At 54.4% G+C, this 14,028-nt stretch overlaps 1 protein-coding gene across 1 annotated transcript in view; it reads left to right on the forward strand.

The window, feature by feature from the left end:
• Nucleotides 1-13,862: 13,862 nt before the first annotated feature.
• Nucleotides 13,863-14,028, forward strand: part of NBL1 (NBL1, DAN family BMP antagonist) — a 3,216-nt gene continuing 3,050 nt past the window's right edge. The window contains exon 1 of the mRNA XM_057384967.1: nucleotides 13,863-14,028. This exon is cut by the window's right edge and continues 25 nt beyond it. Coding sequence (XP_057240950.1) covers nucleotides 13,888-14,028 — 141 coding nt within the window. The 5' untranslated portion in view covers nucleotides 13,863-13,887.

Genomic DNA, 14,028 nt, shown 5'->3' on the forward strand with positions numbered 1-14,028 from the left:
AGTGTGGCCATGGCTAGAAGCTGTTCCTCTGCTGCTTTTGGAGCCCTTTTGGAGCTCAACAGTGCAGCACAGCTCAGGGCTGGGTCGGTCGCATCTGTCGGGGTAAGAAAGTGATGCTGGGAGCAGATTTTTGCCACCCTGTTTACAAATCCCGTTCTCCTGGAGCTGGAAGGAACAGAACGGCAGGAAACCATTCCTTCATTGGCATGCTGCAGCCTCCTGCAGCAAACAGCCAGCCCCAAAGCCTCACCCTGCAGCTGGTGCCAGGGCACTACCAACACTGCTCTCAGCACAGCTGCTGCTTCTTGCCATCTCCCCTTCTTGCTTCTCTGATCTCTATGCAAATCCTCACACCAGCCAAAGCCAGCCAAGCCTGGCAGGTATCTTTGGATTTGGGGTGTGTTTCATGTGGGAGCCTCTTTAGATTAATTGTGCCTGAACAGAAACAGAGCCCTTGGGTCTCCAGCGATTATCCAACCTGAAAGGTAACCCTGAATGGGGCTTCACTGGAGTGGGGTTTGGCTGYTGGTTTGTCCATGGCAAAGGGAAAATAAAAAGAAAGAGAAATAAGAGAAAAAGAGGAGAAAATGGAAGGGGAAAGAGGAAAAGCAAAAGAGAAAACCACCATCTCTAATGCTTGAGAACTTCCCCAAAGTCTTCAGTGCAGCCAGAACTCTGTCCCAAGCACTCTCTAGCACAAATTACGTCTAAATAAGAATTGCTGGCGTTCAGCGAGCCCAGTCCAGCTCTTTATGCCGCTGCAGGAGCAAGTGCTGGGACATTCCCTTTGGCTCTCGCGGCCGAAGCCCCCTCGTGTTGTGGCCGGGCGTTTCCAGCGGGCTCTCCCCGTTAGCTCCAACATTTGCCGGGGGTTTCACGGCACAGCTCGGTGGCTGAACTCCTTGCCCGTTGGGGCTCCGTTCTCGTCTCAGCTCCCGGCGGCCGCGGGGGCTGCTCGGGGCTCTCGGTGCGCCCGGACCCCGGCGGGGCGGGCGGGCGGGCGCTCCCTCCTCCCGCCGTCCCTCCCTCCTTTCCCCTCCTCTCCCTTCGCAGCCCGATTGTGCAATCGCGAGCGGCGGGGCCGGCGGCACCGCCCGGAGCCCGGCACCGGGGGGAGGGAGGGAGGCGGCAGCTCCCGCCCGCCCCGCGCCTCCCTCCGTGGCCGCCCCGCCGCGCCGGGGATGCGGCAGCCGCCGGCCACCGCCGGGCCCCGGACCCCATGGGATGTGCCCGCCGTCGCCTGGCTGGTGAGTAGCCCTCGGCTTTGTGTGCCCTCCACCCCCGCCCCGAACCTGCTGCTTTTCCCCCTCACCAGATTTTCCGCCTCTTTTCCTCTCGCCTCTCTTCTCCCCCCGCGCCGGTGATGGATGGCCGGGAGGATGAGGATGTTGCCACGGGCAGAAATCGGTTGCAGATGAGGCGGACTAGGGGGATCTGCTCTGCGAACGTTAAACTATTTCCACCGCCGCTTGGGCTCGAATAGAATAAAAGCCTGGGAGCTGGGGAGCCGCGCTGTGCCGGTCGCACATCTGTGGTACAGAGTCCTTCCCTCCCCATCCCTGCCGGGGTTTGAAACAAAAGTGCCGAGGGAAGAACGGGAACGCTCAGGATCGATTAACCGCACCGCCAGCGGACGTGGGGCAGTTCAGCGATCGTAAAAGAAAAGTTTTCCCGATGGCGAGGCAGCAAACTTTTGTTCCTTGAAAAGTTCATCCCGGGGATTAATTTACATCTTTGTATCCTGGAAATACTTTAGGCACTTACTGTAAAGTTTATATCCAATATATCCCGACCTGTTTTTTGAACCCGATGTAGCATTTCAGTTTGTCTCAGTATTTTTAGCAATTTTTATTTGTTTTATAGAATAATCTCTGCATTTTAAGCTCAGTGGGGATTTCTCTTTTTCTCTGGGAGATGTTTTGGGAACAGAACATGCTTTAGCTCACTTTGAGGCTGAGTTAAAGCTGATCTGGACAATCCCTTATTGCCTCCTCACATTTCTCTTACGAGGGCACCAGAAAATTCTGCTCTGCTCCACAATCCAACTTTTACATATAGAATTAATTCCATCAAATTAAATCTCAGCCTGTGTGAAGTGTTTGTGGATTTAGGACACCGTAGTTTTTCCATGCGGGTTTTTTTTTGGGGGGGAAAAAATCTGCACCCTACTGAAACWAGTGGGAAAGATCCTAGCGATATGGAGARACCCAGATTTCCCCTTGTATTTTTAGCCAAAGAACTCAGTGTCCTCTTGGCAGTGTCCAACCAGCCAGAAATCAGCTGCACACACTGGGCACTTCTGCCTTTTGAAGGCAGTCTCCCGTCTCGTAAAAAAAGCTTCTTGCCTCAAATTTGCAAACCGCAGGATGGGAAATGGAATTCGCCTTCGGTATAAAAATCCCGAGTGTTTGCAAACAGCCCTGAGAAGAATCCGGGCTCTTGGCGTGACCTCTCTGTGCTGAATTCCAGCTTGGGGAGTTTGCGGTCTCACAAAAAGGGCAAACGAGCAAAGCCTTCCCCAGCGCCCAGTCGTCTTTGCGTAGTGAGGAAAACAGCCGAGCTGGAGGGAATTTTGGGTGCTCTGGAGGTGCAGGATTGGGCCCTKAGCCAAAATGCTTTTCGAGGAGCCTGGAAGACCTGCCCGTGTTCGAGTAACTTCGCTCGTGGCGTGCGCTGGCATTGCCGAGGGCGGATTAGGCTGGTGCAGCCATGGGAAAGCCCTGGGCAGTTCTTGCTGCCCAAACTCCGTGCTGTTCCCATTAAAGCTCGGGCAGAACCTCTGCCAGATCCTATATCCGACCTCGGGGCAGGCAGAGCCGGCTTCTTGCTCCGTCCTCAGGCCTCGCTCCTGCTCTTTTTGTTTTGGAGTCTGCTGGAAAGAACCACCCTCCTCTGTAGTCACCCRGGCGCAGAGATCCCCTGTGACAAAGCAGAGCGGAGTGCCGGGGGTCCAGCACGGCTAAGGGCAAAGAAACTTCACAGCTGCTCAAATCAGACTCTTAAAAACCTGACCAGCTGATAAAATTGTCCTTCGGGGGGAGTTCTGCAGAGGGAGTAAGGGGTGGTCTGTCCTCCGTTAGCCCTGGCGGGGCTGTGCTMGCCGCTCCCCAGACCTTTGTTTCTTGTGCTGAGCTGTTGAGGGAGGGAGGGCCGTGGGGCGGTGGGGCCAGGGCTTTCCTGGACATAAATGAGCAGCGAGGGTGGGAACAGAGCAACCCAGCATCCACCCCAGCAGTTGTGGAGCTGGGCTGGGCTGCTGCCCCCACTGCAGCCAAGATCACAGGCCYGTGGAGCTGAGCTTTGGAAATGGCGTCAGGATGGAGCACTTGCTTGGCCACTCTCAAATGTGGTTTAAGCCTCTTTCTTCTCTGACACAGACCTGTCCAGAGGAGCCAAACGAGTGCTGTTTGGGTCAYAGTGTGATTTCTTTGTGGTTACCAGGCCCAATCCTGCAGTTTTAGGAGAAACTGTCTGAATGTCAAGTGTGAGGTCAGCCCTGGTAGCRGCTGAAAATACCAGCTGGGCTCTGAGCTGTTACATTGCCCCCAAGCCCCTCCGGCCCTGCACTTCCAGGTGTTTTTCTGCTTTGGTCAGTGCCAGGGGTAAATACCTCAGTAATTTTGATTTGTGTTTGTAAACACAATAATTTTGATGGTTTATGCCATCAGAACCGAGGAGGTTGGTGTGGTGTGCAGCAGAAATGAAAAGAGGGCAAAACCACACTCGGTTCACTGAATTTCTACTGCTGTGACCAAGATATGKCCTTAATGGGTATAAAAGGGAGAGGGAGACAGCAGGGAGGATCCTGAAAGCTCCACAGCTCCATCCACAAAYCCTTTTCTCCTTCCCTTTTTCCCCTTCTCGCTCCGGCAGCTGGGAACCTGATCCTGCAGGCGCAACCCCGCTGCGCTGGGGTTTTATGCAAGTTTGGTAATGAATGACCGAGGCAGGCGAAAGCCAGCGTGGTTGGCATCCGAGGCAGCTCCCCTTCTGCCTGCAGGAATTAAAAAAAAAAATCATCATCCCGGTGGCCACTCCGCACTGGAACTGGTTTTATCTGGTTCCAGTTAGGCTTGTTTTGAGTGAGACGCGCGGTGCCAGATTCTGAKCTCATTTGCACCAGTGGAGTCATTCGGAGGAGCCGGTCCCAGTTTACCTCACTGGGCCTGCTGGGAGCGGTGCTCCCCGGGGAAGCGGCCGCTGCCTGCCCCAAATCCAGCCCGGGGAAAGGCAGYGGCTCCGGGGCCCTTCCCGCAGGCTCCGGGGGTTTCAGTGCCCGCTCGGGAAAGCTGTGCTGCGGCAGAGAGGGGGGATGTTCCAATCGCGCTGARCGAGCTCCGGAGCGAGCCAGGTGCTCTGTGGAGATGCCCGGAGCTGGGGATGAAGGTCAGGCTGAAGGAGGAGATGTTCCCTTTCCACGCTGGGTAGAAAAGGGCTGCTCGCAGGGGGCAGGGACGGCTGGAGAGAGCGGCACAACCCCTGACATCCGCGGGATTGCCGGGGGGTTGTTGGACACCCCCCGCCCTCCTGCACGTCCCGATGGCYCTGGGCTGGCTCTCCCGGCCCTGCGGGGTGGGAAACAGCAGCTCCAGGGCAAAGCAGGAGCAGCCGGGCCCCGCTCAGGTCCGGGCATGCGAGCGAGCCCTCCGGCTGAACGCTGCTCGCAGCTGCGCTCCGGAGCTCCGGGTCCCGGGATCGCTGTGCCGCACCGGCTCCGACCCAGCCCGGGACTGCTCCGACCCAGCCCGGGACCGCTCCGAGCCAGCCCGGGACCGCTCCGAGCCAGCCCGGGACCGCTCCGACCCAGCCCGGGACCGCTCCGACCCAGCCCGGGACCGCTCCGAGCCAGCCCGGGACCGCTCCGACCCAGCCCGGGACTGCTCCGACCCAGCCCGGGACCGCTCCGACCCAGCCCGGGACCGCTCCGAGCCAGCCCGGGACGGCTCCGAGCACAGGGGATTCACACTGAGAATGGCCCGAGCAGGGATCGGGCAGAGCCTGGATCTCCTCCGTGCCTCAGTGTGCCCCGGTCCCGCTGCTCCCCATTCCCGCCGGCTGCTGGTGGCTGGTCCCAGGCGGCTCTTCCGTGTCCCCATGCAGCTGATCTGATCCCAGGCAGCTTTTCCAGGTTCCCACAGAGCTGATCTGGTCCCAGGCAGCTTTTCCAGGTCCCCACAGAGCTGATCTGGTCCCATTCTACTTTTCCAGGTCCCCACAGAGCTGATCTGGTCCCATTCTACTTTTCCAGGTCCCCACAGAGCTGATCTGATCCCACTCTGCTTTTCCAGGTCTCCACAGAGCTGATCCTTGCTCCCATCCCACCCATCCACTGCTCTTAGGGGCTGCAGAGCCCCAGGTGTCTGAAGAACAGGGAGAGCAGAGGTGTGGGGCCAGGATACGTTCCTAAGCTTCAGGCTGACGCATTGTTCTTAATGCTGAAGGGATTGAGCAATTGAAATAAATGAGCAGAAGCTGTTGATGTTCCTCTTGCTTCTTCCACAGGCCATTAGTGTGTCCTTCTCCAGCAGAGCTCTTTCAGGACCCCATTCCAAGCCTGTCTAAGTCCAGGGATGGCTTTCCAATGACTTTTGTATGACTTTTGTAGGTAAAGCAGCTTGGATTTTTTTTTTTCCAGCTGCAAAATTGAGTTTCCCAAGTGCTCAGTGCATGGTTGAGAAGCCAGATTAAAACTCCCCATGTCCCAACACCTTTTGAGATTCTGACCAATGTGGAGAGGGCAGAGGGTTTAAAAATGCTGCACTGCTTTTCTCTATTTCTGCTTTATTTCTGTGACTCGCCCAGCCGTGCCTGAGTGAAAATTAATGTGCTACAGCAAGGGAAGCTCTAACATCTGCTTCTGAAAGGAGCAGGCRCAGCCAGGTCTGCAGTGAGAAACAAAACAGCTTTTGCTCTGCTATCAAAAAGTTCTCAGGATGGATTCTTGTGGTTGTTAAATATCAAATGTCTTCCTGTGGTGGTTCCTTGTTTGTTTTTTCATAATTTCTTCCCAGATTGTGCAGCTCAGYGAAGCAGGACTGGAGCTCTGAGCTGCGGGGAGATTCCTGCGCTCAGTTAAACGCTCTTGTGTCCTGCTGTCCTGCACAATCACCTCCAGACATTCTCAGTGCAGAGTTCTCTTCCCTCTCCCTGCCCATGTTGTGACCTCAAAATCAGATTTTTTCAGGCCGTTACCATCACTATAGTAAGAGTCCCCCAAAATGTAAAGTTTCAGCTGAATGCAAATTTCAGGAAGTGGGAAGTATTAAATAAGAGCAGTGATTGAATAACATCTGTTGTTTTGATAGATTTTTTTCAGTACACAGCGACTTTTCAATTTTTTTTTCAGCAGATTTGAGCTTTTCCTGCTAATAACGYTGGCTTACAAGTTGTTTTGTTCCATGTAAGCAAATATTATTTGAGTTGAGTTTCCTAAGGGCCAGTCCCCGGTGGCATTCTGAAGTTCCAGACCTAATCCTGTRTCTGAGGAGAGCCGTGCCCTGGATCTTTCCGGGATGTTTCTTTCCAGTCACCACCGAGCAGACTCTTTATTCTGGCTCTGGTTCCTTTCAGGTGCCTCAATAATCATTTTCCTTCCAGCCTTTCCTGCAGCGAGGTCTCTCCTGGCCGCTGCACACTCGGGAGCGATCCCCCGCGGGTGCTTGGGGGGTGTCCCCATCCCTGCAGCGCCGTGCCCGGTGTGACTCCCCCACAATGTCCCCACCCTGCTCCCACCCACCCATCCCATGGAGGAATGCGGGGCAGGGGCCGCTGGCAGCCAGCCCTCCCTCCTGCCCGGGCACAGCTTCCCTCCGAGGGAGTCTGGAGCTCCAAAAACCTCCCCGTGCTTTTCCACTCTCCCTGCACCCATCAGCTCCCCCATCCCYGCTCTTGCAACCGGGGAAACTGAGGCATAGAGCGTTCTCTGCTCCGTGTGGCAGCTCTTCTCAGCAGAACAGCACAGCCAGCGGCACACAAACTGCGGAGATTCTGTCTGACACCAGCCTGGGGTCGCTCTCTTGGCCCCGGCTGGGCGGGATCTGGTTCCACCCGAGGGACAGCACCGTGTCCGGGGAGAGAGCAGAGGGAGCTGGGGGAGCTCTGCCCTCGAGCTGCCACCTTCACCGTGTCCATCTCAGCTGAGATCTTGTGTGTCCCTGAGAAACACGGGGGTTTCATGTGCCTCTTTGGGCCCCGTTCCCGTCCCAGCCTCGGCCAAGCCATGTTTGTGAAGCTTTGGGGGTTCTGTGTCTCAGAGCCCGGGGTGCCTCGTGGGTGGCCCTGAGCACAATCTACCTGCGTGTGTGGTTCTCTGCATTTGGCAGAACTGCAAGATCCTGGATAAGAAAAATACCTATAAACACATTAAACAACTCGTGAAACGYTCCCCACGTCCACCTGCGAGCTTGCCTTGTGTTATGGTGTAAACTTCCCGCTGGAAAAAGAGGGTAGAACTGATTAGATCTGTTTTATTTTCCTCCAGAAGTGTTTGGTTTCCAAAAGTCTGGAAACAGCTGTGGGCTGGGTGGTGGGAACGTGGCCTCCAAGGTAATTCCAGTGATTGTCCTCCGGCCCATGTAACCAWACTGGGCTTTCCCAGCTGCTTCCAGGTGCTGGGTTATCCTGCTGGAGCGACTCCTGAGCGTGCTGGGGGTGCGGGGATGGGGGAAAGGAGCTCTTGTGGGTGACAAAAAACATCTGAGGACGTACCACAGGATATCCGAACGGGGGAACTGAGCTGTTGGCAGAGCTGCTGCGTCTCCCAAGGGTGCTGGGGTGGCACCCTGAGAGCCGGCAGCTCCCCAGCGCCTCGGGCACGGGGATGGGCTGGGAAAGGGCTCCGGAGCCGCTGCCCACGGGCTGGGAAAGGGCTCCGGAGCCGCTGCCCACGGGCTGGGAAAGGGCTCCGGAGCCGCTGCCCACGGGCTGGGAAAGGGCTCCGGAGCCGCTGCCCACGGGCTGGGAAAGGGCTCCGGAGCCGCTGCCCACGGGCTGGGAAAGGGCTCCGGAGCCGCTGCCCACGGGCTGGGAAAGGGCTCCGGAGCCGCTGCCCACGAGGCTGCAGCTGCACCGAGGAGCTGTTTGTGTCGGGAGCGGGGATGTGCCAGCTCGGGGGTTGAGTCACTCATTTCCCGAACGCTCAGAGCGGGGACCCTCACGGGCCGCTGGCTCTGCCGGAACTCAGCTGAACTTTCTGCTTGAAGGGCTTTGACTGGCGAGGGGAAAAAAAAAAAAAAAAAGATCCTCGGTGCGGGGAAGAGAAAGAAGCCCCTGTGCGCCGGGAAGGGGCTGCTCCCGCCGGGTCAGCGCGGAGCGCACTTGTTCCTTTCGGGCTGCGGGGTGTAATTTAGCTTGTCACGGAGGAATGCGCTCCGTGCCTGTATTTAATCGGGACTTTGCAAACCTGCTCGGGTGCCTTCCCTTCCTTTTCCCCTTCCCTTCCCAGGCGGGGGGGAGAAGGAACACGGTGCTTTTGTCTCGGTCCCCGCGGCCGCTGTCGGATGAATGGTGCTGGTGGCAGCTCTGTTCGCATGACTGGTTTGAGCTGTGGACACGCTGCTCGCAGCCGCGGCTCCCTCCCAAACTCAGATGTTTTCCAGGGCACTGGCATAGACCTCATTACTTACTAGAAAAGTGGCCCTGCGGCTTCCAGGACATTCCTGGGAGAAGGAAAACACCGTGAGGCRTGGATGTGGCTGCAGATGCACAGGGGACAGCGGTGCTGGGCTCCACCAGGCTGCCCTGGGGATGGGGGAGAGCTGGAACTGCTCCAGCTCCCGAGGGGTGCCTGGATCCCCTGCTGGGGATGGTCACTTCCCCACCCTTCCACTGATGCCTTAGGATTTTATTTTCTATATTTCCATGTATCTGTATTCTTGTACTTCTCCAGTGTACAGCACTAAAGCTCCTGTTCTCCCATCTTTAGACAAAACAGTTCCTCTCTGGGCCTGAAATCCAAGGACACTTTGCTGCCTCAGAGCCCCCAAATCTATAAACAGTGAATTGGGGGAGCAGGTTTGGGGTGGGTGACATCAGCACCTGAAGGTGTCATTGGGGAATTGAGGCCCAATGTGTTAATAGACAGAACTGATTAAATGGGAAAGATCTTGTGACTCGGTGTCCATTTTGGGTGTAACCTCAGGAGGAGGCTTTGCCTGCCCTCAATGTACCTGTAGGCCTGGATTAAACTTGTCTGGTTTTATTTTCTTCAYTTTGTCTGCCCTCTGTTTCAGGTGAGCCTTGTTTTAGGCACCACCACCACCCCTGAAGCCCTGGCCACAAACCCATCCCTGCCTGGGAAAGGAGGAGGTTTCAGCAGYGTTTCAGTGCTGTCCTGAGTGCAGGCCAGGGCTGAGCTCAGGCTTAATCCTCTTCCTGACAGAGCYCAGGTGCTCGGAGAGGAGCCCCTGTGCCTCTGGCTCTGCTCTGAGCAGCRCTGCAGAAACACCTCCCTCCCTCTGTCCAACAGCTCCCTGCAGGGACAGAGATCCCGGGAGGCAGCACAGACAGCAACCTTTGACTCATTGCTGGGTAGAGATGCACAGAGACCTGGAAAAAAAACCAAAACAAAACAGGTTTTTCTTAGGAAAAAAAGGAAATTGTTTTCTAATCAGGCATGTGGAAGTGAACTTGTGTGCTGGCTGCAGAGGAATTTGGGCTGTTCCCTGGGGGGCTGTGATTGCTGTTTGGGTCACATCCCAGCTCTGATCTCGGCCTTGCCTTTGGGAGCAGGATTCCTCAGCACGGAGCTGCTGGCATTTCAGGAATGAGTGATGCTTGTTTCGGAAAGCCAAGTAAACCAAGTGTCTGTGTCTGTGTGTACAGTTCAACTGTGCTCTCCCTTCAGACATTGGAGAATTACCCCACCAAAATGAAAAAAAAAAAAAATCAGGCAGAAGAGTCCCCGTCAGGACTTTAACCCCACAACTCCCATGAGTGGCAGTGCAAGCTCAGGGGTTCAAACCCTCTGCTGATCTCCAGCCAACACCTGCAGAGCCCCCTTTGTGCAGGAATTCCCACCAGGGAGCTTTGGGATTCACACCCYACAAGTGCTGGGAGCATTACAAAGCCAGGGCTCTGCAGGTGTTGCTGTGTTACATTTCTGTGGTTCTTGTGTCACCGGGAAATGAGGAAATTTAGCAGAGACCCCACAAGATTCCTCCAAAGATCCCGTGAATGAGGATGTTTTTATCGGGGTGCCATGGGATGGAGGACAGGGAAGGATTTTTCTCAGATCCAGGAGGTTGGGCTCAGTGCAGGGATAACGGCAAAATCCCATAATGACCTTAAAATCCCTTTTAGTGCTTAGGAGGGCGTCTCAATGGTTTAGATGGGTCTGGTGGCCCTGCAGTCCATGGGGTGTGGATGAAGGCTCTGCAGGAACAGGGCATTTTTCCTCTCCTTCCCAGGCTGTCAGAGGCCAGGAGCCGAGGGAATCAACAGGAATCTTTCCAGTGTGAGCTTTGGATCGTCGTCTGGATAAATAAATAGAAGGAAATAACAAATAACGCGGTTCTGACAAATATTTTAGGAAGTACAAATGTCCGCCTTTCACCGCGGCTCCATCCAAACCCCACGCAGGAAAAAAACGTCCCGGTTTCTGTGATGCTTTTCCATCTGCCTTTCCCCAGTGATTGGGAGTGTTAATTAACAGAGCGAGGGAACCTCGGGTGGTTTCTCCGGGGGTGGGGAGCGACCTCCGAGCCCGCAGCTTTGCGAGCGGGGTTTGTGCTGTGATCCAAACCCCCCAGCCTTGTCCTCAGCCCCAATTCCCGTCCTCGGCACCGCCCTGTGCAGGGCTCTGGATAAATAAATGCTGTGTTGTTGGTTCGTGCGGGCTCGCAGCCCCTGATGGAGCTTTCGGCGTGTCCTTGCAGCGACATCTGCTGCGCGTTCCCATTGTCCCGGGACAGCGGCAGCAGCGCCAGCCTTGGCTTTCGGGATGAAAAAGGGAGAAAAGGAAATGGGGAGTGTGGTCCTCCCTCTAATAATAACATTTATTCACTGTGGGATCTCTCCAGCCGGGCTCAGCCCGCGGCGGTGACACTTTTGGTTTGTGAACTTCTGCCAGCCCCGGTTTGGGTGKGAAATGAGGAAAAGCCTGCKRTAKTTGCAGGGTACCTGACTGTCCCAGTTGCAGGGTACCTGACTGTCCCAGAGCAAGTCTGGAGAGGGGAGAGGCACAGCAGCACATCCCCCTGCCCGGGCACTTGTCCTGGGGGCTGTCCTGCTGATGCCATATAAAATTACACGATGTTTGTATAGCTTGATTTATAAAANAAAAAAAACCAAAACAAAACAGGTTTTTCTTAGGAAAAAAAGGAAATTGTTTTCTAATCAGGCATGTGGAAGTGAACTTGTGTGCTGGCTGCAGAGGAATTTGGGCTGTTCCCTGGGGGGCTGTGATTGCTGTTTGGGTCACATCCCAGCTCTGATCTCGGCCTTGCCTTTGGGAGCAGGATTCCTCAGCACGGAGCTGCTGGCATTTCAGGAATGAGTGATGCTTGTTTCGGAAAGCCAAGTAAACCAAGTGTCTGTGTCTGTGTGTACAGTTCAACTGTGCTCTCCCTTCAGACATTGGAGAATTACCCCACCAAAATGAAAAAAAAAAAAAATCAGGCAGAAGAGTCCCCGTCAGGACTTTAACCCCACAACTCCCATGAGTGGCAGTGCAAGCTCAGGGGTTCAAACCCTCTGCTGATCTCCAGCCAACACCTGCAGAGCCCCCTTTGTGCAGGAATTCCCACCAGGGAGCTTTGGGATTCACACCCCACAAGTGCTGGGAGCATTACAAAGCCAGGGCTCTGCAGGTGTTGCTGTGTTACATTTCTGTGGTTCTTGTGTCACCGGGAAATGAGGAAATTTAGCAGAGACCCCACAAGATTCCTCCAAAGATCCCGTGAATGAGGATGTTTTTATCGGGGTGCCATGGGATGGAGGACAGGGAAGGATTTTTCTCAGATCCAGGAGGTTGGGCTCAGTGCAGGGATAACGGCAAAATCCCATAATGACCTTAAAATCCCTTTTAGTGCTTAGGAGGGCGTCTCAATGGTTTAGATGGGTCTGGTGGCCCTGCAGTCCATGGGGTGTGGATGAAGGCTCTGCAGGAACAGGGCATTTTTCCTCTCCTTCCCAGGCTGTCAGAGGCCAGGAGCCGAGGGAATCAACAGGAATCTTTCCAGTGTGAGCTTTGGATCGTCGTCTGGATAAATAAATAGAAGGAAATAACAAATAACGCGGTTCTGACAAATATTTTAGGAAGTACAAATGTCCGCCTTTCACCGCGGCTCCATCCAAACCCCACGCAGGAAAAAAACGTCCCGGTTTCTGTGATGCTTTTCCATCTGCCTTTCCCCAGTGATTGGGAGTGTTAATTAACAGAGCGAGGGAACCTCGGGTGGTTTCTCCGGGGGTGGGGAGCGACCTCCGAGCCCGCAGCTTTGCGAGCGGGGTTTGTGCTGTGATCCAAACCCCCCAGCCTTGTCCTCAGCCCCAATTCCCGTCCTCGGCACCGCCCTGTGCAGGGCTCTGGATAAATAAATGCTGTGTTGTTGGTTCGTGCGGGCTCGCAGCCCCTGATGGAGCTTTCGGCGTGTCCTTGCAGCGACATCTGCTGCGCGTTCCCATTGTCCCGGGACAGCGGCAGCAGCGCCAGCCTTGGCTTTCGGGATGAAAAAGGGAGAAAAGGAAATGGGGAGTGTGGTCCTCCCTCTAATAATAACATTTATTCACTGTGGGATCTCTCCAGCCGGGCTCAGCCCGCGGCGGTGACACTTTTGGTTTGTGAACTTCTGCCAGCCCCGGTTTGGGTGKGAAATGAGGAAAAGCCTGCKRTAKTTGCAGGGTACCTGACTGTCCCAGTTGCAGGGTACCTGACTGTCCCAGAGCAAGTCTGGAGAGGGGAGAGGCACAGCAGCACATCCCCCTGCCCGGGCACTTGTCCTGGGGGCTGTCCTGCTGATGCCATATAAAATTACACGATGTTTGTATAGCTTGATTTATAAAACACCTATGTAACCTGAATTATAACGCTTCAATTGTTATAGAACCTGAATTATAGCTTTTAATAATTATATAACCTGAATCATAACTTTCTATACAGTGTAATAGCCAAATAACCTGAATTATAACACTTCAATACTTATACAACCTGAGTTATAGCTTTTAATAATTATATAACCAGAATCATAACTTTCTATACAGTGTAATAGCCAAATGGAGTTAACTCATTGTTTGATGCTTAAAGTGAGCAAAATCTCACCAGGTGGATAAGCTCAAAATAGATAAATATAGCTAACTGGGAAACAGCAAGATAAGCTAATGRGAAATTGGCAAATGTAAAGCCATTTAGCACAAGATGAAGAATTTAGACCAGTTAGATCCACAAAGCCCAAGGAACACCATAACTGTGCATGCGCTGAAGGAAAAGTTGAAAAGTTCAGATGTCAGGAAAACCTTGGGTCTTCATCAAAGACCCCCAAGACCACCTAAATTGGGGAAGTGCAAGCCCAGTACAGAAAAGCTATTTATAATCACGAGGTAACCATCTGTAAATTAGTTCTGGACACGTACATGATGGTGTTATGCTGATACAGCAATATTAAACAATATTTTTGTATAAATAAACCACAACATTTGATAAAGGTGGGTGAGTTGGGTGGAGAGATCCCCCTCACCTCCAGCGCTCAACAAACAGATCCCTGCTCTATAGACACCTCTTTGGGGGGTTTTATTTATGGTCTTTCTTATGGGGCGTCACCAGCCTTGGCCAGGCTGTGGAGGGGGATGTGGGGCTGTGCCTGTAACAACCAGAACGTGCAGGGGTTGGAGTTTTCTGTGCTGCTAACACTGCTGTCCGTGTGCAGGTGTAGGATTGTGGCAGAGCTGGCCATGATGCTATGGTTGGTGCTGGGGGCCCTGTTCCCAGCACTGCTCCTGGCTGCCCCGCCGCCCATCAACAAACTCGCCCTGTTCCCGGACAAGAGCGCCTGGTGCGAGGCCAAGAACATCACCCAGATCGTGGGGCACAGC

Source organism: Malurus melanocephalus, unplaced genomic scaffold, assembly GCF_030028575.1.
Source record: "Malurus melanocephalus ecotype Western Australia unplaced genomic scaffold, MMel_1.1 scaffold_759, whole genome shotgun sequence".
Classification (NCBI taxonomy): Eukaryota; Metazoa; Chordata; class Aves; order Passeriformes; family Maluridae; genus Malurus; species Malurus melanocephalus.